The 25,981-nt window shown below is 48.9% G+C and overlaps 1 protein-coding gene across 2 annotated transcripts in view; it reads left to right on the top strand.

Moving 5' to 3' along the window:
* Positions 1 to 25,981, top strand: part of Sh (Potassium voltage-gated channel protein Shaker) — a 427,856-nt gene that overhangs the window by 225,391 nt on the left and 176,484 nt on the right. Inside the window, exon 1 of one of the 2 annotated variants that reach the window (XM_075690865.1) lies at positions 6,038 to 6,397. The exons of the other annotated variant lie outside the window; for it this stretch is intronic. Coding sequence (XP_075546980.1) covers positions 6,239 to 6,397 — 159 coding nt within the window. The 5' untranslated portion in view covers positions 6,038 to 6,238. Of the gene's footprint in view, positions 1 to 6,037; positions 6,398 to 25,981 lie in introns of those variants that run through there. 2 annotated transcript variants of the gene reach the window in all.

The raw sequence follows: 25,981 nt of genomic DNA, 5'->3' as shown, positions 1-25,981 counted from the left end.
AGCTTCCCAGCGTCCTGCCATAAAGACCGGAAGATTAGCTACGCTAACGACCCTCCGTGGAACGGGCACTTTGTCTCTCATTTATCTTTCTTTATTTCGGTTTTATTCCTCGCTTCATATTGGCAAAACGAGAGGGCGACCGTTAAACGAGGGGCCTTCATTTTAGCGGCTTGGCTTCATTTTGACAATGCGCGTGTCGTTGAACTCCTTCCACGTAATTGTCCGACTCTTTGCAGTGCGCTGTTGATCGCAGCGCTTAATTCAGTCTCGCCTTTCGTTCCGCTCTCAGTGAGCGGCGGGAAAAGTGCGCTTCGTCAGGCGACGGTGAAAATGTTTGGCCCAGATGGAGCCACCGGTTCCTCGCTACTGGCGTGAATAATCGAACAGGCCACGGGCGCCGCACGAAGTGCTTGGCGGCCCTCGAGAAAAGGGACCGATGCGCTTGCTGCTCGCACGAGGGTGACGCGCGAGAAGCGCGTTGAATCACGATGCCTGTTCATGAAAAGGTCCACCGGCTTCCCTCGTAAAATAAAGGCAAACTTCCGCCGGCGTGCACGCCTACTTTACAGCCGTCCCCACACGTACACCCTAGTATCCACAGAACGTTCGCGAAACATCCTGCGAATGTTCTACACGTGCTCATTGCATTTAGCCTGAGTATATTTGTATAACGTTCATCTGGAATAAAGCGAGGGTTACGACGAGTGAGCGCTTGTTTGTAAACCACCCGTGTCCATCGTACTGTGAGCGGGGTGCAGCTTCATCTTATATCTCAGCCGACAAATATATGGTAATATGCCGCGCGTGGGCCTGAAACTTCTTTGTCACACTTTATTGGAAGTGTTCCTCTCTCACAGGATTGTTTACATGGTCTTAAAGGACTACGGATCTTGGTCCGTATTCACACAAACACCTTACGTTATATTTGTTCGTTAGGGCAAATGCCAGCCTATTGTGATGCTGAACGTGCTATTGGCGAAGACCGCAGGTCAATGGCAAATAACACTTACGAATGAAAAGCTTTCTGAATTCTGTTCCTTGAACACTGCGCTTTGTGGAACTTGGAGGGCGTCAGAGAATGTGACTAAGTTGCTGCTCAGCTCAACAAGACAGAAATCCGTCTCGCGCGCACGAGGGACTCAACAACGCGGTCCATTGTCCAGGCTCTCACCGCCTGCTCCGCTGAGGGGGGAGGGAGGAAAGCGGCGCCGGGCAGGCCGTGCGCGCCCCTCCACAGCACCAAAGGCCGCCGACCCGGCACCACGAATCTGGCTTGCTTCTTCCGCATAGTGTCTCAGTGCAAGGTGCATTGTGTTGCCTGCGAGGAAGACGTAGTTTTTCGTGACACCGTTCTAACGTCGCAACGAACTTGTGCGTGTCAATGCGGCTCCTGGGTCGAGGATGCGGCGCTGATTCCGGTTCTATTGACAAGAAGTCCTCACCTATGCATAAGCGGCTCGTCGTCTTACTGTGGAAGAGTGCGAGCTCATCAGCCATTTGGTATGGAGGGATCGGAATACAGGTCCTCATAGTCGTAACAATACAGAACGAATAAACTTAAAGCGCCAGACTTTGCTGCGTTCGCATTGTTTAAACCATGCGCGTCTGCTTTAAGCGAGGTACTTACTGAATGTGAACGAATTTTAGGGATGGGACGACGGAATGTGCATGGCTGTTGTCTTTAGTCCGGATGAGAAAGAAAGCAAGGAAGCAATTGCGTTCACTAGTACTCTGGCACGCACTCGGTAACCGTTCATAGATACGCACTTGCCATATTATCTGCACCGGGAGTATTGCCCGCTCCCAGCATCGTGTATCGTAAATTCACGAGAAAAATTCCGCGGGAAGGTAAACTTGGGCTGAATGATGGTAGTGGCGACAGCCGGTCTAACACCTTTTTTTACATGTAAATGTGTCACTTCCGTACGTTTAACATGAAACCTAAATGCGAACTTTAGCAACAGCGGAGTATGTACCAGCCAGCCCAAATAAAAAGCTCCTTCATAAATATTTAAGGTGCCGAGGTGGAACTATGCACTTGAACGGATCATTTCGCAAAGCTTTTTGCTCGTAAGTGGTGATTACCATTGGCTTGCCGCCTTTGCTAATACCATGCCCAGCATCAGGATTGGCTGGTGTCTCTTCCTTCGGGCAATTGCAGCGTAAGAACATTTTTGTGAATACGGGACCAAATCAAGAAGAGGAACAGTAAGGCGACATGTGAGTATGTTTTCGTATTTATGCGTAACTCTGACGCTATTTTGTTGCCGTTCCGGCACGGACGTTGTTCTACAGTGCAGCTGCAAGCCACCTTCGTGACACCTTCAGCTGAGTACGGTTGATCAGAGCATCGCCTACGCAATCCGTTTGAGTAAATAGAGAGTATGTCTTTTTAAACTTCTTTGTTCCATTTCTTATTTGTCACCTTCATCCTTGAAACGTTTCTGCTCTCTTTCACAGGCTTTGTGTTTTCATGTCATGCGCGTTGCACATGATTGCACGCTGCACGTGAGCCGAACGCAATTTACGGCTCAACTTCCTGCCACGCACATTGTGTTTTTCCCTTGATTCGCGCCGCACTTGCGCAACTCACCGCTCAATCCGCCGTGCTTGAGGGCCGAAGTGAACATCATGCGTTCCCAAGGAGAACGCGCCTTGTCTGCCGAGAAGGCAGCCTTCGGCGAGCGAGAAATCGCCCAGACGTGCCGGAGAAACCATTCGTCCTCACGGCACGCATATCGGCCGGCCACAGCGTCAGTGGGATTGCGCCGCCCAGCCATCGGTGGCAGTGAAGACCGCACGTCCTCGTCGTCTGCCGGGCGGAGGGGGGGGGGGGGTCTATATAAAAGCAATGCGCCGCTCGCGTTGGAGTGGCGCGCATGCCGTGTAGCACCAACACCTGCCAAGGGCGACGGCTTTTGAAAAGCCCAAAAGGGCTCCAATACAATGGAAAACGAAGGAAAGAAAAATCTTTACGAGCCGCTCTCTCCCTCTTTGTAATGCCTCTGTCTTCGATGAGAGAGGGACAGGAAAAAAATTAAGCAGGAAGTCTAGCTCACAAAGAAATAATGATATGCTACACGAAATTGCATTGTTGGCAAGGGAACGCTACCGATTGGACGGGGTGAAAGAAAGGAATCATAAGCAGCGCATGCGAGCGAAGTTACCCACACTGGAGTGTAACAGTTTTCTCTACAATTAACTTGAGGTCATTAAGTTCAGTGCGCTTTGGCTGTTTGTTTAGCGATGAATAGGAAAGATGGCTTGCAGGCAGGCACGCTGTAAGTCATAAATGGTCGTGGAATAACCACCGCTTGACGAGAGAATGAAAATACAAGTTATCAATACCAGGAAGCGGAAGTCAGCCGAAAGTGTATGTGTCCGGTCGCTGGTAAATGTTAGAGAATTACAATATTAAAAAAGAAGGTATATCTTGCTGCTCTTGCGCATCACATTTATTGACACACAGGAAAGAAAACTTTTGGTGCAGTTTATCCTTCGACAGGGCGAATCAATTTTCTTTGTACTTCTTCCTTGATGAATGTTGTTAGCAGTTTTGTAGGTGTGATCGTGCAGCTTTTTCCATATTGTTAGTGTGTCGCAGAAAAACAATTACCCCGTGGTTGTTTACTTGACTAAAGATTCTGGACAAAAAAGACCCTCTTACGGTAAAACTATTTGTAAGAGTCAATTGCCATGTTGCACATATTATTAACGTTTTTGGCAGCCCAACCTGAAACAGCACTTACGAACGAAAACCATTGTCGATTTGTGGGCAGTTTCATTATTTAACTTCGGTCTACTGACATATAGTTAATGCATGATCGACAGCAAGTCACTTATCTTTTTCTCGTGCAAAAGAAATTCCGCTATTGGGAACCATTTCACGTCCAGATTCCCGAATCCTCATTTTGTTTTATAATCAATCGTCTTAGTGATTCTTTTTCCCTAAATATCTAGTCTGAAAGAAATCGTCGACACTAAGGCCCTTAAACTCGTAGTCGGTAGGGCTGTTAATCAGCAACAACAAACGTGTAATAAAGAGTTCACAAAGGGCAGAGGATTACCGCTGCATATAACAGCTTTTCTCTTTGTGTTCTGTTGTAAGATTTTTTCCCCTTTCTTTTACTTCGTAAACGAGAGTCGTCTTGTACCTTGATGCTTTTGGGTGGCAGAGCCTTTTGTCAACAAAATGCAAAGCCAGCCGTCCTTTCCTCGCTTTCTATTTGTTTTTCGCACGTGTTGTGCCTGCAGGCGCTATATTTGTAGCTAATACGAAATGTTCGAGTCACGTCTTTCTTCGCGGCGCCACCGCACTAATTTTCATGATATCGGGCACTCAAGAAGCGTGCACGAGAAAAGTGACACGCACACGAACGCAAGAATGACAGAAACCAGGATGGACGCCTGCAAGGATGAGATATGATGACCAGAATCGATTTTTCTTGCGCTTTTTGCCTCAAGCATGTTGAAGATGCGCAATTTTATTCTAAATTCCGCCTTTTCTGACAGATGTTTGGTAAGAACGTCGCGTGTCTACCAAATTCTGAAAGAAGTTACTTGAATGACTTAGGGAACGCTGTAGTGCTGAAGAAGAAATAGTCTGCTTGCAGCGCAAAATTCACGGGAACACAAGCGTGCTAGCACACATGACCAGGTTCAGTTTTTGTTTCCTGTATGCTAGTGCTAAAGGCCCCTTTTCAGCTGCAAGCAAAACATCTTAACTCGCCCCGTTGTCCATCTCGCTTCCGAGGGAGAAAGCACGTCTACACCCCAAAATGTCTCACTTCCTCTTTCGCAGAGACCCGTCGTGTCCTTTGCCCCTATCGTTTCCGGACAATAGGCCGATCGGATATGATGAAGCAGTGATAAAAGACGAGACAACGTCAAGGGGACGACTGGATAACAGTCGCGCAGACAGAAAACGAAACCATTGCACCGGAGAGAACGCCAAGAGCAGCCGGCGGCACCCACCGAACTGAGGGCGCATGCGTCAGTCGAGGGGCAAGGAAGCGAGGGCTATCGCGCATGCGCTTGGTCGCCGGCTAGCTGGTGGCGTCAGTATCACGAAGAGCGGGGAGAAAAGGGGGACGCAGCGAGAGATGGCGGACGCGGAGAGAAGCCAAACGGGCCCCTCTTTGTTTGTTCCCTCTCGATCGGGCGCTACGGGTTTCATTTTAAGGGAAAGGAGCGAATCTTGTTTTGAGGTAAGGAGGATGAATCGAGGGTGACGCAGCGCGGGACGGGGCGAGAAGTGAGTGGAAAGGAACCTCCTCGCGCAATGCGCACTGCTCTTGAAAGCAGGGATGAGGAGAGCACGGGAAGCCGGCCAGGAGCGCTGGTGGCGGAAAATCTGGCAGCGGGTTCCCGAACAGCTTCTGGTACTGCAGACGCTGGGCAATTCATTCGCATCGCATGAAAAAGGCAAGAACTTGAAATTTGGGCAAGCTACGGCCGATGGGACCAGGGGGGCCTGTGCGTAGACATCTGAACACAAGGGAGGAACAAAATGCATGCTTGATTCCCTCGTCTGCAGTTGAGCGCACGGAGATCGGAACTAGTCAAATAAGGTAACTTGGAGCCCATTGTGGATGATGCGTGGCCACCCCCAGCCATTGACCGACCGAAAATAAGTTTAGTCCTGTCCGGAATGCGGACAGAGATGCTCCGCTTGGACAGGTAGTCATAAAATGGGAAGAGTTGGCCGACACGTTCAGTGGGAGGCGAGCACGCAAAGACCGTCAAGAGCGAAGAGGGGAAGCACGTCGGCGGTGCATTTTCGGGGAGAGAGAGGTGGACGAGGGAATCCCAAGGAGGGGAGGAAAATAGATCGGAGGGAGAAGAGGCGCGCCTGCGTCTCACTGTAGGAGGCGCTACCGTAGTGCAGCGCGGCGCTGCGCGTGTGAGCGGCGGCGGCGTCCTGGTCGCCGGGCTGCTTCGGCCGTAGCAGCGCCGCCGGCAGAGTGTGTGCCTTGCGCGTGCGAGCGCTGCGCTGCGGTGCGTGCGTGTGTGTGTGAGTGATCTCTGCTTGGCGGTGCCGGCCAGTGCTCGTGACAGCACCAGAGGGTGGCCGACTATACCACGGGGGGAGGGGCGCCCGCCGGTGGTCAAGCCTAGCCCCAGCGTAGCGGATCCGCTGGAGCGGCGACACCCGGGTGTCCCCTTGGAGCACCATTTCCCGGCACCAATTCGTCGAGAAGTGGGGGCTCACCCCGGTGCTCAGGCCTCGGGCCCCGTCATGTGGCCTGGGGCCGCCGGGGTCTCGGGGCCGGGGCCTCCAAGCCGGAGGGTCTCCGCAGCCGGCCGCCGCTCCGCAGCCGACGCTCGTCTTTGTGGCCGGGAGGGTGCGCCTCAGCAACTGCTCGCCGCAGACGTCGGCGGACGAGGCCAAGTCCAGGTAACGGAGCGTCCTCCCGCCTCCTAAGACGCTAGCGATGGCCGAGGAGGCGCCACTGGCTCGCGTGCTGAGCAGGCATGTCCCGCGGAAACTCGTGCTCCGCGCCAGAACGCGGGGTGTCGGAGGAGCCGCCTTGCGCGCCCGAACTTCGCCCCGGCTCTCTTGTCACGTCTCGTGCCACAGGACGTGCGGTCGGCGGATGCTCACGCGAGCGCGCGTCTCTGGCGAGCGAGGACGGAAAGCCGGCAGGCGTAGCCGTGCTTTTCCCTAAATCCTCGGTTCTTGTAGCTATCAAATTTCCTCGAGTGCAGAGCGCGCTGAATTCCATTCCCCCCGTCCCGCCTGTCAAGCTGTCATATCGCTTCGACCCTACTGTCACGGCTGGGTGTTGCCCGGGCTTCGTCCTTTCAACGCCCGCTTCTGCTGCCGTTTCCTGCTTGGCTTGGCGGAAATGCTGCGCCGCGGCGGAAGACAGCCTTGGCGGGGCTGCTGCTTTCGATTCTGTCACGCGGCGACGCCGTCTAGCGCCCGGCTAACGCCGGTGCGGCGAACATGCCGATAGGCCTAGCTTTATCCGGCACACATCGCTTGACGTGCTGGCTCAATGGAAAAGTGTTGTTGGGCGAGCGCTAAGACGCGCGTCTTTTATTCCTATGTGAATCTGCGAAGCTAAGTCTAACTTGCCACCATTTCCCGTCCTGCAATCCCACAATCTCTGTCGCTTAGTCGTAGGCGCCCAAGATTCCTTCACTCATAATCTGTGACAATCCATGAATCCAAGTCACGCCCATTTCGATATGACTTTTAGCCTAACTAAGGTGTAGTAATTTTTGGTGTTCTTTGTTGTTCGTGAGTACGTATTTCCGCAGGAAAGCACGCAGGTCGCACTTCTTGTTTTAACGTTTGAATAATTTACGGACTACAGAGTTCTGGTTGACGTCTTAACAACTGTTCACCATTATTTGGCTCAGGACTCGCGAACGGATATCCATCTAGCGGTAGCGCTCCTACTAGCACGCCGATTTTCTCGTGGTTTCAATCCTGTTATTCACAGCTTATGCACAGATGATCCCGAAGTTGACAAACAATGCCATCGACAATAGGCAAGATTTTCATTATTTAGCCCGTTTGGCGCACAGCTTGTCTTCTGTGATGCTTTGAGCATGTACGATGCGTAACCGTAAAGGTTGGTTCTCTGTGTAATGTTGGTTTAAGCAAAGATAAATTACCTAATGTAGTCAATGCCTCATCAAGATCATTCCTAATATTCCGATTTTACCTCAGCCTTCAGCACTAAAACTATCACCACAACACGAAAGCGTTTTCTTTTACTAAGGAAACAGCCCCGTAATGATTAAAACGAGAAAGGGCCATTGTTGCCTACTGATTTGACACAGGTGAAATTCTCTTATCGTAGGCACGATGTTTTTTTTGGTTTATTGGGAACAGGCTCTCTTCAAAATTTTTGTTTGTGGTAGTTTGGTGTGAATTTATTTCTGCCATTTGCATGCGTTAAGGAGCCCTTTATTAGCACCTCGTAATATTCCATCCAATAATCTAAAAAAATGCCATATCCGTCTTGAGTCATCTAGCTTTTAGGGGAGACACCGCCTGAGCCATTATTCGGATCATATTTCCCCCTAGTCGTAGTGACTCGCTTGCTAAAACTTTGTAAATGTCGCTATACGACACAATGCTTTTGTAAATCATGTAGTTGGTAGGATAAATGTCACAGCTTGTTGCTTTGTTTGCTTTCAGGTGATCATTTGCTTAAACCAGACCTTTTTAAAATATCGGCTCTTATTCGCAGCCTATCTTTGTTGGCATTTAGTCACTGAAGAAAGCAGCTGACAAATCAAGTACACATAATGACAGTTCACCAGCAAAGGGTGACCTGCAATATTTTGCGAGAAATCAGGAAACTTGAAGTAAATTATGATCATTGCAGTTTGATGTGCCGTCTGTAAATCAGCTGCTGAACTGTACGTAGTGGACCCTCTGAGGTGCCTCAGTTCACGCGGTGTTCGTTTGCTGAGCATGGTCGCGGGTTCGAATTCCGGCCGCTGTGACCACATTTGTGTGCGGGGGCCGTCTATTAAAAAGCGCTCTTCTATTATGTTTTTTGTGTGCTCGTTAAACAATCTCAGGTGGTCAAAATGAATCCGAAGCCATCCACTGCGACGTTCCTCATGAGCAACTGCAAAGCTTGGAACGTCAATTCCTGCAATTAAGTTGTTCGAATGTGTAAATTAGGAAAGGTGTGTTACACACTTCGCTGCCAAATTTGAGAACCACGACCTTTGTGGGAAGACATGGCAGCACAAGGTCATGCTTCATCCTGCTCGTCGAAACGTGCAAGAGACGCTTAATGCAAGTGCAGAAAAACCATTTATTTCATCGTGCATTCTCGTCACATTGCTTCTTTTTTACTTTTGCCTTTGACTCTGCCGGTGCACCCGAATTTCTCTAATGTGGCAGAGTGAAATCAGTAACCGTGTCATGTTTCTGAATGTCCCCACATAATGGGCAAGCGAAATTAACGTTTACCTCCCGAGAATACAACATGAAAAGGTAGTGTGAAGACGCCGTGGCACTTTCCCGAAGACCTGCTACCAGTCTGTATTCGGTGAACGCATTGAAGGTGTGCTGTTGCCTAGTTCAAGTGGCACGGGATGGAATAAAAGCTTAAGCGAATGCTATGCGTTCCGTTTTCTGAACACTTCTTTGTATAATACGGCTGTTGGAGCAAATTTGAATGGGGTGTGTGCACAACACTGCGTTAGGACAGGTGAATTCTGCACGCTCATCTATTGAACTTGTGTCATTTATTCATCAAGAAATTGGAAGAAAAATACCTGTGCATAGTAAATGCAGTTGGACATGGTAAGTGTATCACGTTTATTCGGGCATTTTGTCGGGTGAGGTGGAATAGAGAAAGGCTTAACGGATAGAGAGAGAAGTAAAAATAAGAGATAATGTTTTCCACTCTACTTCACCTCAGCCTCGACATGCCGGGCGTCCATTTTCTTTTTCACTGTCCATGCACTCTCCTACACCACCTTGTCCTGGCAACACTTTTATAGCGGTTCGGTATTCCTGCCTTATGCAAACATTATATCGGTACTTTCACGCATCCTATATTTCTTATTTTGTTGTTGTTCCTTGGATTCTATGGAAACCAAATATTCTATGCGTTCCGTCGCATTTTTGCTTAAGCTTTGGGCGCTTTTTTAGTTTTGCACACAGTTTTACTGCCATTTAGTTCACGACTGTGCACGTTATGGCGTTTGCATTCATTCTGGTCATTTTGGGCTTTTTGATTAATTTTCTAATGCGAATCAAAAGCAGCAACTTTTGTGTATAAGTTCGAGCGGCTCCCGTCATCTTCGTCTGTTTCTCAGGTGGAGTGCATTCCCTTCTGTGCTTCTCATGTACAAGTAAAGCCCAACACCTTTTTAACAAAGTGAGCGGGAACCGGAACAACTTTCGTTAGACAGCGACAACAAGAGAGCGATTCATTGGAAGATGAAGACGAACTGATTAAGTGTGGTAGAACTAGGAATGTCAGTGCCAACGTTCGACAAGGGGACTTGTCCGACGAGTCCCCTCGTCGAAACGTAGGCTAAGCCATAGTTCGATCATCGTTAATCGCTTCACTAGCAAGACAACTTTGTTAAAAATTTCGCGTCTCTTGGGAAACTATAAGGCGAAACAGGAGTTCTTAAAGAACGGAAAGTTTATCGTGACAATGGTTAGGTGTTTGGAAATTGACGCACAATTCCGGAAGAAGGTTGCACCTCAGCAGGCGGTATGCCCACCTCTAACCGCTGCAGTCGATGCCTGCGAACATCGCCTCCGCGTGGCTGTAGCGCCGCGCTCTTTCTGTGAACCAGACCTCGCGCTTGCGGGATCGCATCGTCATTTCCGCATTTTGTAGCCAGTCCTGCAAGAAATCGGTGGTCAGACAGGACTTGTTTGCTGCCAACGCAAATTACAACGATAGACGGGGGGGGATGCAGGGGGGGCGGCGCTTTGATGCAACTTTACTCTTAAAGCCTAAATGTGAACAAAGACGCGCGTATTATTTCCTAAAAAAGGTATATTCGTTTCGAAATTTTTCATTATTGTGGCTCTCACAATACTTTTATAAGAACGACAAGGTTATTTTGTCGCTGTGGTATGTTGGTGTAAAGGTGTTTGACTGTGTTCACAACAGCGACGTGCCTACAAGACGTCCTTGCTATAGTTATTTCTAAGCCTCCATGGAAACAAAAGCTTGACGCGCTGCAGGCTTCATTGGACATGTTACTCACCGCTCTATAATTGAGGTGCATCAGAAGGGCCACTCCTTTCTTCGAGTTGCCGAAGAGGCTTACTGTTGCAGTTAAGAACAGAAATAAAGCTACGGCAGCATTCATCCCGGACTCGCTAGCAAGGTGGGAAGTGTTTTCCCCATTTAGGCGTTTTTGAAAGAAGCACATATATGCGTGGTACGCACACGACCGACGCAGCAAGTGTTCTTTTGGCTTGTATGAGAAAACAAAGTGTTTAGGTAGCATTATTCTGTTGAAGTCGGCAGGAACACAAAATCCATTTCCACTACGGTACGTACAGTAACCGACGCTTCAGTCTTCACCCTTTCAAGTTAGGAGCGTATTTTGTTTTAACCACTAGGGCCAGTATTCACGTATGAGCTCTTACCCTAGAATTGTTCGTAAGAAGATGCGCCAGGCAACTCTGATCCTGCATGTAACATTTGGGGGGGGGGGGGGGGGTCGGCTGGCCAATTGCAAAAAGCACATAGGAACGAAAAGTTTGGTCAATTCCTACACGGATCCCTTATACCCTCTTCCTGGCCGTGCAACGCACAGGAACTGCAGCAATCAGCACATTTTTCAAGTCATCATGACCATGCCTTTATGTATGAGGGCAGAAAATCGGTCCGCGCATGTTCTTACTGCGTATACTCAATGTTTACTACTTGCACTTTGAGGACGTTTACATTCTTAGAAACTGCGTCGGCAGCACTTCCTTTAACACCCTAAGTGATAACATACTTGAAGTCATAGCAAAATGGCGGGTGCTTGTTTGAACACGATCTGCCTGCTTTTGGCGATTAGGAAGTTACTAAAATCAGCTTTTTATTTGGCTTTTTTTTTCGCACATGTGCCAGATGATTACATATCTTGATTTCAGTGGTATCCCTGCAGGTATTGAACAGATTTGTTTGCCGTCAATATGCTTGACAGCTACAGGTTTCTGTCATGTAGGCCGCTTTCGAAACTTCCGAAGGCACATCTTATGCGTGGAACACGCATCGCCACTTTGATTAGTGATGCTTGAAATGTTCAAAAAACGCGAGATATGTAACTGTGGCTTCGGTGTGCTGTCGAGACAAATCCACGTATACGTTGCTCTTCCCACCTTTGTTACTTGAAGACATAAAATGATTCAATCTTGATCCATTGCTTTGCAGCGCGTCACGCCGAAGTTTGCCATGTTTGCGAACATAAGGCCATCTCGGGCACCGTATTGTTGAAATACGCCCTCAGTTATTCACGTTAAATGTTACTATTGTTGACAATAATCATAATACGCATGGAATGAAATGCAAATACCCAGTGCGCCAAGCACATGGTCGTCAAGAAAAATCAATCTTTCAACTACTACAAATCGGCCATCCCCGCCAAGTGTCCATTTGTCGCCTCGAGTTCGTTGACGTAGGCTCGGTCGCACTCCAGTCAGGCTATGCATGTGGCCGGGACAGGGCGCCGGCAGCAATAACTGAGCAGTAAATGTGAAAGCGTGCTTGCGTTTCCACCACTGCCATTAGGCGTCAAACGCGTCGTTCCCTCTTGCACACACTTAGCGGGCAGCCACGCGTCTGCAACACCTATCACTTTCAAGGAGTGAAGCGTTGGAAGTCTTCCGAGGCTGTATTCATGGAAAAGCTCTTACGCTAGAGTTCTTCGTTAGAGCAAATGCCGTTAGACTGGACATACTATTGGCGGAGGCTGCTAGCCAATGCAAGAAGGCATTTAGAAAGCAAAAGCTTTGTGAATACAGCCGCTGATTTATTTCTGTTTCTGTGCTTTGTTTGCGATCCGTTAGAGCAGTTCTTTCAGGGGCAAAAATGCAGTTACGGTAGCCACTGCGCAACCACGATAAGAAAGTTTGACGCCGTGATAGACATTTGACCCAATTGTTAGCAAAGGGCTTTTAGCACGAAAGCACAGAGGCACACAAGACTGACGGTGAGCGCTCGTTCTCACCGCCTCTTTCGTGCGTGTCGGTGTCTTTAGCGCTTCGCTCGATTCAGCCAGCTTGCCGAAACAGCAGGTTCTGTTAAAGTATCTATAGGCTCATCCAGGCCCTCCTAGCCGAATAGTGGCGGCTGCCGCACAGCGAAGTGTGCGGCGAGCAGCATTTCCTCAACGGCGGACACGTGCGCTTTCCGCGGACGCTCGCCACCGAGGCGCCGTGCACCGAACTGCGCCTCGCGAGCAGCGCGCGCGTTCGGCGCCGCCCAGCGTGCGCCCTTGACACGGTTTCCAGCGGCGGCCAGCGGTGGCGCGCCCAGCGTGTAGCGCTCCGAGCACCGCAGCCGCGAAGCGCTGTGCTTCGGGCCCGACCAGAATTTCGCCGGAGTGTACGGCAGCGGAACACGGCACTTAACGATAGCGCAGAGAATGGACCCTGTGTTCCCGCCGGCCGCTGTAGACGCGGTCATTGTCCGGCGCCGTGATCATCTGTCTCCTCAACGGCCGATATGCTGAGTCGCTTCTGCGAAAGTGCAGCACGTCGGTTCGGTGGCGCAGGTCCCATTAGTGATGCGTAGTAAATAATGGTGTCTGCATTGGCCCGAATACCTGGGAGAAAACAAAGGTACAGCGCGAGTACTTTTCTGTTACTTTCGCGCATATATATATATATATATATATATATATATATATATATATATATATATATATATATATATATATATATATATATATATATAAACGAGAAGGAAGGGGATTACCGAGGGGCCCGATTTTTTTATTAGTCATATCATAAGAAGCCAGCAAACACTGACACCAAGGACAACATAGGGGAAATTACTTGTGCTTAGGAAATGAAGTAAAGACATGATAAATTAATGGAAATGAAGGTGGATGAAAGAACAACTTGCCACAAGTGGGTGTCGAACCCACAACCTTCGAATTGCGGGTCAGCTTTGCGGGTCCTCAAAAATTGCAACTTTTTTCATCCACTTTCATTCACGTTAATTTATCGTTTCTTTATTTCATTTATTAATCACAAGTAGGGAGGAGGAGTAGATATTAATGAAGAGAAAGGAGGAGAGGTCGAATCACAAGTAATTTCCCCTATGTTGTCCTTGGAGTCAGTTTGTTGGCTTCTGATGATATGACTAATATATATATATATATATATATATATATATATATATATATATATATATATATATATATATATATATATATATATATATATAGTAAATGGAAACTCGGTAAACAGAACAAGGCGAACAGCAAGACGAGGGGAGAACAGCCGCCCTCGTGAACGGGTGTTGTTTCTGTTCTCTTCATTACAATATTGTAGCGAAGTGACGCAGCCGTGAGATATCAGACGCATCAACTCACCAGGGAGACGGAGAATGGGGATGAGCTCCGGCAGGGGAAGTCCAAATCCGCAGGTACGACGACGAGAGTAGCATTTGAACTAGATTTATTCTCTTGGTATTTACCTTAAGTTTAAACTATACAAAATATATACAAGCAAAACGATGTCATACCCGTCGTCGTCGGCCTGCCTGACCGGCCTGGTCTCCCCTGGTGAAGATGCGCCGTCTGCTGCTGTCTACTTGCTCACTCTAAACTACCCCAAACTATTCCTTAAATAAGTTTCCCCAGCATCCAAGAGACACTTTTCTCCACCAATGGGCTACTTCGTTACTCCGACCAATCAGGCAAGCCGACATCATCCAATAAGCGCCAGAGTTCAAGGGGTCAAGAAATGGTCGCGTCAACACTCCTTACACAAAAGCACTCTGACCATAACTAATCGGCTTTTGATAGCCGAGCGTGGGAAGACGACGCGACATGTGCAGGTGTGACGTCAGGGGCGGCGGCCGCGCGGCAGCACTGTCCGCGGCGCCGTCGAGGTCATTTGTGTACAATGGTTTGCCCCGCGTCAAGGACCCCACAAAATTCCCCGAAAGACAGCAAAGAGGGCCGCGTTACATTGTCTTCGCGACACCTCCCCCCTACGAAAAAGAGTGTCCCACTCGTTACAAATCATTACTACAAAATAAAACATGGCTCAAGAAGTTAAACGCGCACATTAGGGATTCATATAAAGAACTGAAGTATCCGTAAGGAAGATTTAGCATCACGTAAAACAAAACAAACAAGTTTTGACAAAATGGAAACAAGATGCACAAGACAAGAAACAAAGTTCATTCGCGCGCGCTACACAATAAAATTAACAATGAAGGTTATACGCTTGCGCTGTGATACACATCAGTGTCCGTGTCGTAAGCAGTGATAGTTCTCGGATCGGCCTCGTTGTGGAATGTCTTCCAGTCGGAGTAAAGTTCAGTCCCATCATCCGAGTCTTCTACGACGCGCACTCTTTCACAAGTCTCTGTCTCGTACACACGATCACTACGCGAACCGCACTCGCGCACACCACCATTCAAATCGCACTCGCGCACAGCACCACTTGGATCACACACCTCCTCTCGATGTCCGTCAACAGACTCGTCGTCCGCGTCGTCATTATCCGAGCACCGTCTGACGTGGCACGGTTTTAAGCGCGCAACATTAACAACGTCGCGTTTTTTGCCAGTTCTATCCACTACCTCCCAGTTGTTCTCACCGATTCGCTTAACAAGACGGAAAGGCCCGTGGTATCGGTGAAGGAGTTTTGTTGTCTTTCCCCGAGCTCTGAAGGGAGTCCACAAATACACCAAGTCCCCCGCATGGTAGACTGCACTACGTCGTTTAGCGTCGTAACTACGTTTGTTCTTTACTTGTTGACGCCTCTCCCGTTCGGTCACTAGCTCGCGAGCACGCTGCAGCCGGAGGGCCACTTTCCTGGCGTCCAGTGTGCAGTCGAAACCGCGTTCCGCGCCTAGCGCTACATCTATAGGAAGTGTGGGCTCATGTCCGTGAAGAAGAAAGAATGGGGTGAACCCGGTGGTCTCGTGGGTAGAAGAATTGTATGCAAAGAGCACGTACGGAAGAAATTCGTCCCAGTCGCGATGGTGCGAAGAAACGTACATGCTGAGCATATCGGCCAACGTGCGGTTGAAGCGCTCGCACAAGCCGTTTGCTTGAGGATGGTACGCTGTAGTAGTGGCATGCTCGCTACCTATAAGTCGGAAAATTTCTTCAGTCAGGTTGGCGACAAAATGCTGCCCTCGATCTGTTATCACTTTTTCTGGTGCCCCATGGCGTAAGACAATTTGCTCGACGAAGGCTTTAGCAGCTTCTGCAGCAGTGGCCGCTGTACACGCGACAGCCTCGACCCATTTCGTGTGGTAGTCAGTAACCACGAGGATGTAGCGGTTTCCTGCTTTGCTTTTAGTGAAAGGGCCAAGAAAATCCATGCCCACTTGTTGGAAAGGGCGACCTGCAGGTGGGATCGGCTGGAGAAAACCGGTCGGCTTTCCGGGTGGTAGCTTTCTCGTCTGACAGTCAGGGCAGGAGAGGACATACTTGGTGACGTGGCAAAACATCTTTGGCCAGAAATAGCGGCTGCGAATTTTCTCCCATGTGCGCTTGACACCGAGGTGGCCTGCCGTGATGTCGTCATGGCAGTGCCTCAGAACCTCCGATCTCAAACACTTGGGGACAACGAGTGCTGCGCGATCTTCCTGAAAGCCTTTCGCTCTTCTGTACAATACACCGTCGACCAGCCGAAAGCTCCGTGCCGTTCTTTTCGTTTTTCTGACAACGGGCGCACTCGGCTGCTCTAGGTGCTGTATGATTTCTTGCATCCAGGAATCCTCTCTCTGCCTTTCCCCGATGTCCACATGATCCAGCGCGAGCAACGGTAATGGGTTTTCTTCGCTTGCTGGTGCGGGATCATGAGGAATGCGGGAAAGCGTGTCCGCATTTCCATTCTTCAGGCCAGGGCGATGTCGCAACGTCATGTCGAACTCCTGAAGCAACAGAGACCATCTCATAAGGCGACCATTCGGATTTCTCACTTTCATTAGCCAGGCCAGGCTAGCTTGGTCGGTCACGACTGTGAACTTAGACCCAAAAATGTACGGGCGAAACTGTCCGCACGCGTACACGACAGCGAGACATTCTTTCTCAGTTGTGCTGTAGTTCATCTCAGCCTTATTAAGGTGTCGGCTAGCGTAGGCAATTACTTTCTCTTCGGATCCGATTTTCTGAACTAGTACAGCACCAATTCCATAATCACAGGCATCAGTGTGCACCTCTATCGGCTTCCCGGGCTCAAACTGACGCAAAATGGGCGCCGTGATCAGCTTCTCTTTGAGGGATTGCATAGCCGCTTCGCAAGCCGCATCCCAGACGAAAGGGACATCCTTTCTAGTGAGGTTAGTGAGTGGCCGAGAAATACGAGAAAAATCCTTGATAAATCGCCGATAGTAGTTGCAGATTCCGAGAAAGCTCTGCACACCTTTCTTGTTTTTTGGTGGGGAAAACTTTTCAATCGCGGCCACCTTGTCTGGGTCCGGTCGGATGTTCTCGCCAGTGAGAATGTGACCAAGGTACTTAATCTCCTGTCGCGCAAAGCTGCACTTTTCCGGCTTCAGCCGCAAGTTCGCCGCGTCCAAGGCCGAGAATACGCTTTTCAAATCTTGCAAATGAGCGGTCATGTCCTTAGAGAAAATTACAATGTCGTCCAAGTAAGCCAAGCATACCTTCCAAAGCAGACCACTGAGTACTTTGTTAATCATTCTCTGAAACGTGGCCGGGGCGTTACACAGACCAAAGGGAACAACATTGAACTCATACAAGCCGGGCCCACAGGCAAACGCGGTCTTCGGCTTATCTTCCTCCTTGATTTTCACTTGCCAATAGCCCGATGTAAGATCAAGTGTTGTGAAGTATTTTGAGCCCTGTAGCACGTCGAGAATGTCATCGATTCGCGGCAGTGGATGTACATCTTTCTTCGTAACTTCATTCACCCTTCGAAAGTCGACACAAAAACGCCATGACCCGTTCGGCTTTTTTACGAGGACGACAGGTGATGACCAGGGACTGCGAGATTCCCTTATTATCCCATCGCGCAGCATTTCCTCTACTTGCTTCTCAATCAGGTTCCTTTCAAAAGGAGAGTGACGGTAGGGATGCTGATGAATTGGTCGAGAATCGCCTGTGTCGATAACGTGTTCTGCCATAGACGTCTGCTGAATGGGATTGTTATCGCCAGTGAATAGATGACGGAAGTTGTCAATGAGCGAAAGCAACTCAGCCCTTTCACCTGGACGTAAGTGGTCCCCAGTCTCCACGTCTAAATCCCGAGAGTTTTGCGTGCCTTCGGGTGCGATGACTGCCATTTGTGCATTGTGGATAGAAGTAGCCCATCCAAGCTTTGTTCCGCTGAGCAAATTTACTGGCGACATGGTAGGATTAGCGATCCGAATCACACCTGTCCCATGCACGACCTTGGTCACGGTACGAGCAACGTGAAGTCCGTTTTTGAGCGTGCTGTTTGGTTCGATGAGATGGACTCCGTCCCTTGCGACATTTACTTGGACAGCGATTTCTGTGCGAGGTTCAATGCGAATATGCTCGTGGCACCGCGCACTGAGTGCATCATTGTGTGCCAGGGTGCTCGAATTTACATGCAACCGAAAAGTTTCACCGTTGAGTTGGAGCTCACTCTTGGAGAAATCTATTAAAAGACGCACTGCTCGACAAAACGGGAGACCACCTAATAGCTCGTAGGGACAGTCCTTCACAATCAAAAACTTCTCGCGAACAGTTGTGGAGTCGAAATCAAGAGTTATTTCAGTTTCACCTTGGGGGGAGAGCAAGCTTCCGCCGATTCCTCTGATGAAGACATCTTTTCTTGATTTTGATGAAGCACATATTTTTTCAGCGAAATGCGACGAGATGACATTTACCGAGGAGCCAGTATCAATTACGAGTTTTGTGTCGGTACCATTTGCTCGTATCGGTACTGTTAAAAGCTGACTATCTGACATAGTGCATACGGGACGGCCGGACTGGCTCCCTAGGCCCGGCCGTTCTCGTTTCCCGAAGGGTTGGGTTGCCCACCCTGATTATTATTGGGCCCTCTCTGTTGGTTTCTGTCATCTCGAAACCGCGTCCAGCATTGGTGCGCGACGTGACCGATGCGACGGCATAGCTGGCATCGTGGACGCCCGTCGTCGGCACGGGAATTTCTTGCCGGCCAAGGCACCGGAGGACGGCGTACGTCTTCTTCAATAGCCTTCAGGCGGTCCGATAATGTGGCTATAGAGTCCGCGATCGCCCTTAAGTCCCTATCGCGGTCGGTGGCCTCTCGCGGGCGAAGATGTTCTGCCGCAGCGCAGGTAGCGAGACATGCCGGAGGCGGCTGCATTGTTACCCCGGCGGGGGTCACTCCCGCGAAGGGTGCCGCGGCGAGTGGGTACCACGACTGCTGGCCGGCAGGGAGGTGGGTGCCGATCGCTTCTGGTTGGTATGCACGTGTCATCAAAGCCGCCTGATTAATCCGCTGCAGAATTTGCAGGAAAGTTGAGCAATTGTCCGGATTAGCCACGATTATCTTCTCCTGCACGTCTGGACGCAGGCCGCGCATGAGGTGCCGTAGCCGTTCCTCTTCTGTCATAGAGGGATTAATTTTGGCGCACAGCTGCACAATGTCATAGTAGTATTGCTCGGGGACTCTGATGGCAGCTGCGTGCGGTTTTGGAGTCGCAAATATGCGATCTCAACTGAGTGACGACTTGTGAAGGATGTTTTTAAGAGCGTCGCCCACTCTTCCCATGTATTAGGGGCACCCGTTAGAATTTGCGTGGTGTGCCACTTTTTCGCATTGCCATCTAATGCCAAATATAAAAATTTTGCTTTCGTCCCTTCATCCCAGTTGTTGAGGGAGGCTACATGTTCGTAGCAAAGCAGCCACTCGGTTATTGACTCTTCCGGTGTGCCTCTAAAGACTGGCGGTCCGACGAAAGGTTTAGCTTGAGGGGTCGACATGGTAGCGAGAACAGTAGGGGGTTCGGTTATATTCGAGCTGTTAGAGCTAGGTTCTTCGGGTTTGTTGCCACGGCCGATGATATTAGTGCGTGGCCTTCGGTACCCAGCACACTCCACCACTTTGTAGCGAAGTGACGCAGCCGTGAGATATCAGACGCATCAACTCACCAGGGAGACGGAGAATGGGGATGAGCTCCGGCAGGGGAAGTCCAAATCCGCAGGTACGACGACGAGAGTAGCATTTGAACTAGATTTATTCTCTTGGTATTTACCTTAAGTTTAAACTATACAAAATATATACAAGCAAAACGATGTCATACCCGTCGTCGTCGGCCTGCCTGACCGGCCTGGTCTCCCCTGGTGAAGATGCGCCGTCTGCTGCTGTCTACTTGCTCACTCTAAACTACCCCAAACTATTCCTTAAATAAGTTTCCCCAGCATCCAAGAGACACTTTTCTCCACCAATGGGCTACTTCGTTACTCCGACCAATCAGGCAAGCCGACATCATCCAATAAGCGCCAGAGTTCAAGGGGTCAAGAAATGGTCGCGTCAACACTCCTTACACAAAAGCACTCTGACCATAACTAATCGGCTTTTGATAGCCGAGCGTGGGAAGACGACGCGACATGTGCAGGTGTGACGTCAGGGGCGGCGGCCGCGCGGCAGCACTGTCCGCGGCGCCGTCGAGGTCATTTGTGTACAATGGTTTGCCCCGCGTCAAGGACCCCACAAAATTCCCCGAAAGACAGCAAAGAGGGCCGCGTTACATTGTCTTCGCGACAATATGCAGATTACTTTCGCACATATGTAAAAAATGTTGAAGAAATGACCCACTTCGACAAACGCCACGTCGTTATCCAAGTTGCAGCGGTTGAATTTATTTTAGATATTCCCGATTATCCAAGAAACTGTACTAATTCGCGTGTCGCACTATGTGGCGAATGTTCTGATGGCCATGCACCCAGCATTTTATCTAATGATATTGGCCTCTTATTCAGAGCATGTATATCTCTACAAAAACCTCTTATTGTGAGGATCACAATTGTTGCACTATAATAGCAGATTTTCTACCTTTCTCAGCCTCCTCTCACAAGAACACAATGTGCACACATCAACGAAGTGATTAATAGTCGCGGAAAGAGTGATTAATAGTCGCCGACAAATGGAATGCAATTCAATTTACAATAGGTAGCGAGGCACTGGAAGTGGTAAGGGAATACATCTACTTAGGGCAGGTAGGGACGGCGGATCCGGATCATGAGACGGAAATAATCAGAAGAATAAGAATGGGCTGGGGTGCGTTTGGCAGGCATTCTCAGATCATGAACAGCAGGTTGCCATTATCCCTCAAGAGAAAAGTGTATAATAGCTGTGTCTTACCAGTACTCACGTACGGGGCAGAAACCTGGAGGCTTACGAAAAGGGTTCTACTCAAATTGAGGACGACGCAACGAGCTATGGAAAGAAGAATGATGGGTGTAATGTTACGGGATAAGAAAAGAGCAGATTGGGTGAGGGAACAAACGCGAGTTAATGACATCTTAGTTGAAATCAAGAAAAAGAAAGGGGGGGGGGCATGGGCAGGACATGTAATGCGGAGGGAAGATAACCGATGGTCATTAAGAGTTACGGACTGGATTCCAAGGGAAGGGGAGCGTAGCAGGGGGCGGCAGGAAGTTAGTTGGGCGGATGAGATTAAGAAGTTTGGAGGCACGACATGGCCACAATTAGTACGTGACCGGGGTTGTTGGAGACGTATGGGAGAGGCCTTTGGCCTGCAGTGGGCGTAACCAGGCTGCTGCTGCTGCTGATGTTGATGATGTCAAATGGAATGTCGCTGAACCCAAAGTTTCGACAAGGGGACTTTGTTAGGTCCCTGACGCAGACAGTTCCGCTTGTTGAAACGTTCGCTTCAGCGGCATTCCTTTCTTCGTCCACTATTGATCAATGCAAGGTTTCATCTTCCTGTGAACTTTTTCACTCGTGCTAAATCTTGATGACCACATTTTCGTGCAAATGAAATTTACGATTGGGCTGTGTGTCGCACAACACAGTACCACGAAATGCATGAAGTTCCAGTCTATATTTACGTATCCTAAGTTTTATTTACCGCAACCCCAAAGAATGAAATGAAGCAAATACCATCAAGATGCATTTGCGAAAGCTGCTTAACAAGAGCGGACCTCAGTCTAAAATATCATTTACCGGAAAATTCTTATCCCAAAAATTTTGGCATGTTAAAAGAAATAAATAAAATTGCAACTTGTAACACGAGATGCGCAAAACTTAGCATTTTTTGAGAAGCTTCGACAAGACCGATTTGTATATTTCCCGTCACGTCAGGTCACAAACCTGAACAGTATAGAAGAAAATTTTGTTAATTTTGAATTTTGGCTGCTTTTAGAAACAATGCTTTTTTATCTTAATTTGAATAAAATGACGAAGTGAAGCACCCCCCCCCCCTCCTTTTTAAAATAAAGAATACTAATTGACTGACGCTATCGAAACCTTTGATAAGCGTAAGAACTCGTGTGTTTTCAAACGTTTATACAATATAACTAGCGTGTGGTCCAAGACAAAGGTTAAGAATAAACATCACTGACGCTGGAGTAGTTGCGTGATTACTGTCCGCTGCATCGTTTTGTTAGCCTTTTTCGTGCCATAGTCAAATTTCAGTTGTTCACGTAATGTGCAAATCCACCCAGCTGCTAAATGCACGTGTCCTTTTCGGTTTGGGTATACAGAGAAAAGGACAAGTGTCCTTCTTTTGTATATTCACACTGCACGCAACAATTTAACAAAGTACAAAATAAAAAAAATAAACAGGAAAGAAAGAAAGCTGTGACACTTGTTCCAACGGCAGCGTTAAACACTTCTGAGCCAATGGTTCAAAAGTGTGCACTGCCGCTGCGATCTTCTCGTTCGCGATAACGGCGCAACCCGTCCTTTTTCTCAGCTTCGAGACTTGTGTGAGAGCGGGACTTGGTCACCACTAAACTATTTACGATTCTTATGACTGGTATCCGCACATCACTCACTGGTATCCAGAAGATGTCTTAGCCAAGTTTTAGAGGTGGTAGTGGCAATCTCCGGGCCCGATAACGTAAAACTATTCCAATATGTTTTTATTCCAATCCACTGACGTGAAATTTGCGTAACCGCTGACGCAAGCATCGGGCGGTCACTCGCAGGGTTTTCTGAACAGACCAATTAAACGCTCTCCTAGTTCATAGGAGGTCATTTTCGTTTGCTTGAAAAACGAATAACATTGCGTACACTGGGCGGCTTGTCTTATCTAATTGGCTGACAAGAGGCGAGGAGCACGCTCAAGTGGAGAGAGATTCGATGGGGCCGAGCCACTGCAATGAAAATCGATAACCGGACAAAGAGGGTGGTGCCGGCGCCTGCGATTGGTCCACTTTCCCTTACTTAGCTTCTGGTGGTGGGGGAAAAATTGCGGTGGCATGCAACGGAAGCTTAAGAATGGCGCTCAAACGTATTCTCAACAAAGAAGAGTTGGCAGAACGAGGTGATAAACGTGCCTAAAATGCTCGAAAACGTTACAAGCCCACGCAAAAAGTTTTCTTATACGCAAATAAACCCATGCTCCCTGGCAGGTGCGAGTAGCCAGTGCCTGAGCGATCGGCGGCGGCCATTTTTTATTCCTTTCGGAACGGGGCTGCCTGCGGCTATTCAGGAGAAAACTCAGTTTTGTTCGGCATATTAATGTATCTTTAAAGCGTACACGTCACTTTGATGCGGTGAGTTCTTGCGGTTTTAGGATGTCGCATGACCGGCAGGTGAAGTGGGTGCAGCCCGAAAGCTTTTGACCAATGGCCGAGGGCTAATGGCGAAAAGGCGTCTAATCAGAAATAAATATTTTTCTATTGTTCGGTCAAATCATGCATAATCAGTGTGCCCAGGTTATATCAGATTGGAAGCTATCGCGGTTGTCGTGACGTCGCGTGATAGACAGGTAAAGTGTGGGTGGTCCAAAAAGTTCGTTACCAATCGCGGAGGGCTGATTGCAAAATTGGAATAGGAAACTTTGGAATAGTTTACGTTATAGCGCCTCCCAAGGCCTGATCGTCGCTAGGAAACTGTTGCTCTCAGATGGGCTCATCCAAAGTGTGACGAACAGCGCAGATAAAACCTGCGCGCCGACCGCCTTGGCATTCGATCGTTCTTTCCGTTGACAGTATCGGCTTCGTCGTTTAGCCGCTTTGGTTTCACAGCAACTGCTGCGTGGGCTGCAGGTTCGAGGGGTTTACTCTGGTGCAATGCCATGATGACGATTGCCGCGTGACTCACATTAAGGTGAAACTCGCCGTAACGTTGCTGTAATCAGGTGAATCGAAGCTTTCCTTTACCTGAAAGTTCCACCATATTGCGGAAATACCACCGATCTTACCTGAATAAACGCAAGTTTACCAAGCGGTGTCCTGTGATACGTCCCAAACCCTGCACCACAGCGCTGGAGCTGCGCGCTGAACAAATTGCAGGTCGTTGTATGGCAGCAATACATCATCAAGCTTACCGATTGTCACTATCAAGCGAGTGCTCGAAGAAGAAATGACTACTTGTATTCTCATTAGAACGTGTAGAAAGGCAATTTTAGGGTAACAAAGAAGAAGAAACACAACTTTAATATACTTACGAACCTACCTGCCTCTTCATTTTCACACGTGGATCCGTTTAAACCAATTTGAGACAAAATGGCTGTCGTATGGAAACGTAAGCAAGTAAAATACCAAACATTTTCAGGTTTTTTCACATCGGACATGTGAGCACATTAAACACCAGCTGCCATAACGTGCATATTGTTGCGCTGCTGCTTTGTTGCCTCTTATGACAACTCCCCGCGTGGGCATAACTTTTGTTTGTGTATATAAAACAGCATTTATGTGCCACTACATCTAAGTGTTAAACTGCTTTCTTTTGCGTTTCTGCGTTATTCTTACCCCACTGCGGCCTAGAGAGGAGGGTCTTGACAGGCTAGGTTTCTCAAAGAGCACCCGAAGGCCGATACACGAGTGTTCCTCCTCCCATTACAAGGCGGGCCCCGGTCGGCAATCTGACACTCGACTTCGTCGCACTAAGTAGAAAAAAGCCACTGAGCATTCGAGGTGGGTTCGCGAACTTTACAACTTGCATAACTTGACATCCTACTGCGCGGTTCTTCCCTACAGCCACAATGTGAATATGAATAATTATTAACGCTGACCTTGAAAATTCATTATTTATGTTACCAGCACAGTGTAAATGGAGCACAAAGACACGATGTGCACACATCTTGTGCTTCTTGGCGGAACGATAGAGGAAAGCGATCGAACTCAGTGTTGGGCCGCAGGGATCGCACGGGGGAAGCCAGCGGATCGGCGTCCTTGCTTTAAGTCCTCGCTTTAAGGTAGCAAAACACTTCGTCCACTCGCTCCTCTAGACAAGCCACGGCACGAAGAGCCCGCCATCCCTGTCCGCCGTTGGCCGGCGTGGTCGGGGCGCTGGCGACATCTGCCACCGAGCAGGGGCAGCGCGATCGCCTCCTCGGAATCATCGCTTTTCGCAGCCGCCTCGCCGAGCAGCACGAATCGTGTGCCATTAGGCTGCGCCGCTCGGTTCCATTAATCGATCCTCGTCGTTCCTTTTCTTTCTGCGCATTCATGCACGCGGCGCTGTCGCACTGGAATCAGCTTTCCTCCCCATTTGTCAGCGGCGTCCCTTTCGCCCGACTCGGTTTCTGCTAATTGCGTTTTCACTTCTCCAACGGCTGACCATAAGGTGTTACACGCACGCTTGGATCGGGCAAAGGCAAATAGATCCAAGTGTCGCTCGAATCGGTGTCGTATCTATTCCATTAATTTATTTTGTCGCTTGGATTGTTTCACGCTTTTTCGTCGCTATAACGTACTAAAATATACCATCAGCTACAACCATTACGTAGAAGCACAGCTACGGAAGATGATATTAGACTCCCGTATCCGGAAAAAGGCGTGAGCTTCTTGTTTCTTCATAGTTTCGTAATCATTATCTGTCTACCACATCCAGAGAGGATTGCTTACCGTCATAATCGTTTACTTGTTGCACCAATGCTCGCTCCAATTCTTTCTCCAAACGTCGTTATTGTCTCTGTTGTAGTTAGGCGAAAGCCCTAAGTAGCTGGTTACAATGGCTCACACCCGAAGAAAGCGGCATTAGTCCAGTAGGCAGGCAGGCAATGAACTTTATTTAGGTCCCGAGGAGCGACCTAAATGTTGTCCGTTTTGGTGGCGATATGAGCGATCGTGTGACCGTTGCTATCGTTTGCCTCGATCAGTATACCGAGTATGCGGATGACCTCTACCCTGGCAATGACCTGCTCGATGCCCTTGCGAATGGAGATGTCTACTTTGC

Source organism: Dermacentor variabilis, chromosome 4 (genome assembly GCF_050947875.1).
Source record: "Dermacentor variabilis isolate Ectoservices chromosome 4, ASM5094787v1, whole genome shotgun sequence".
Taxonomy (NCBI): Eukaryota; Metazoa; Arthropoda; class Arachnida; order Ixodida; family Ixodidae; genus Dermacentor; species Dermacentor variabilis.
This window is presented reverse-complemented; position numbering and strand designations above follow the sequence as displayed.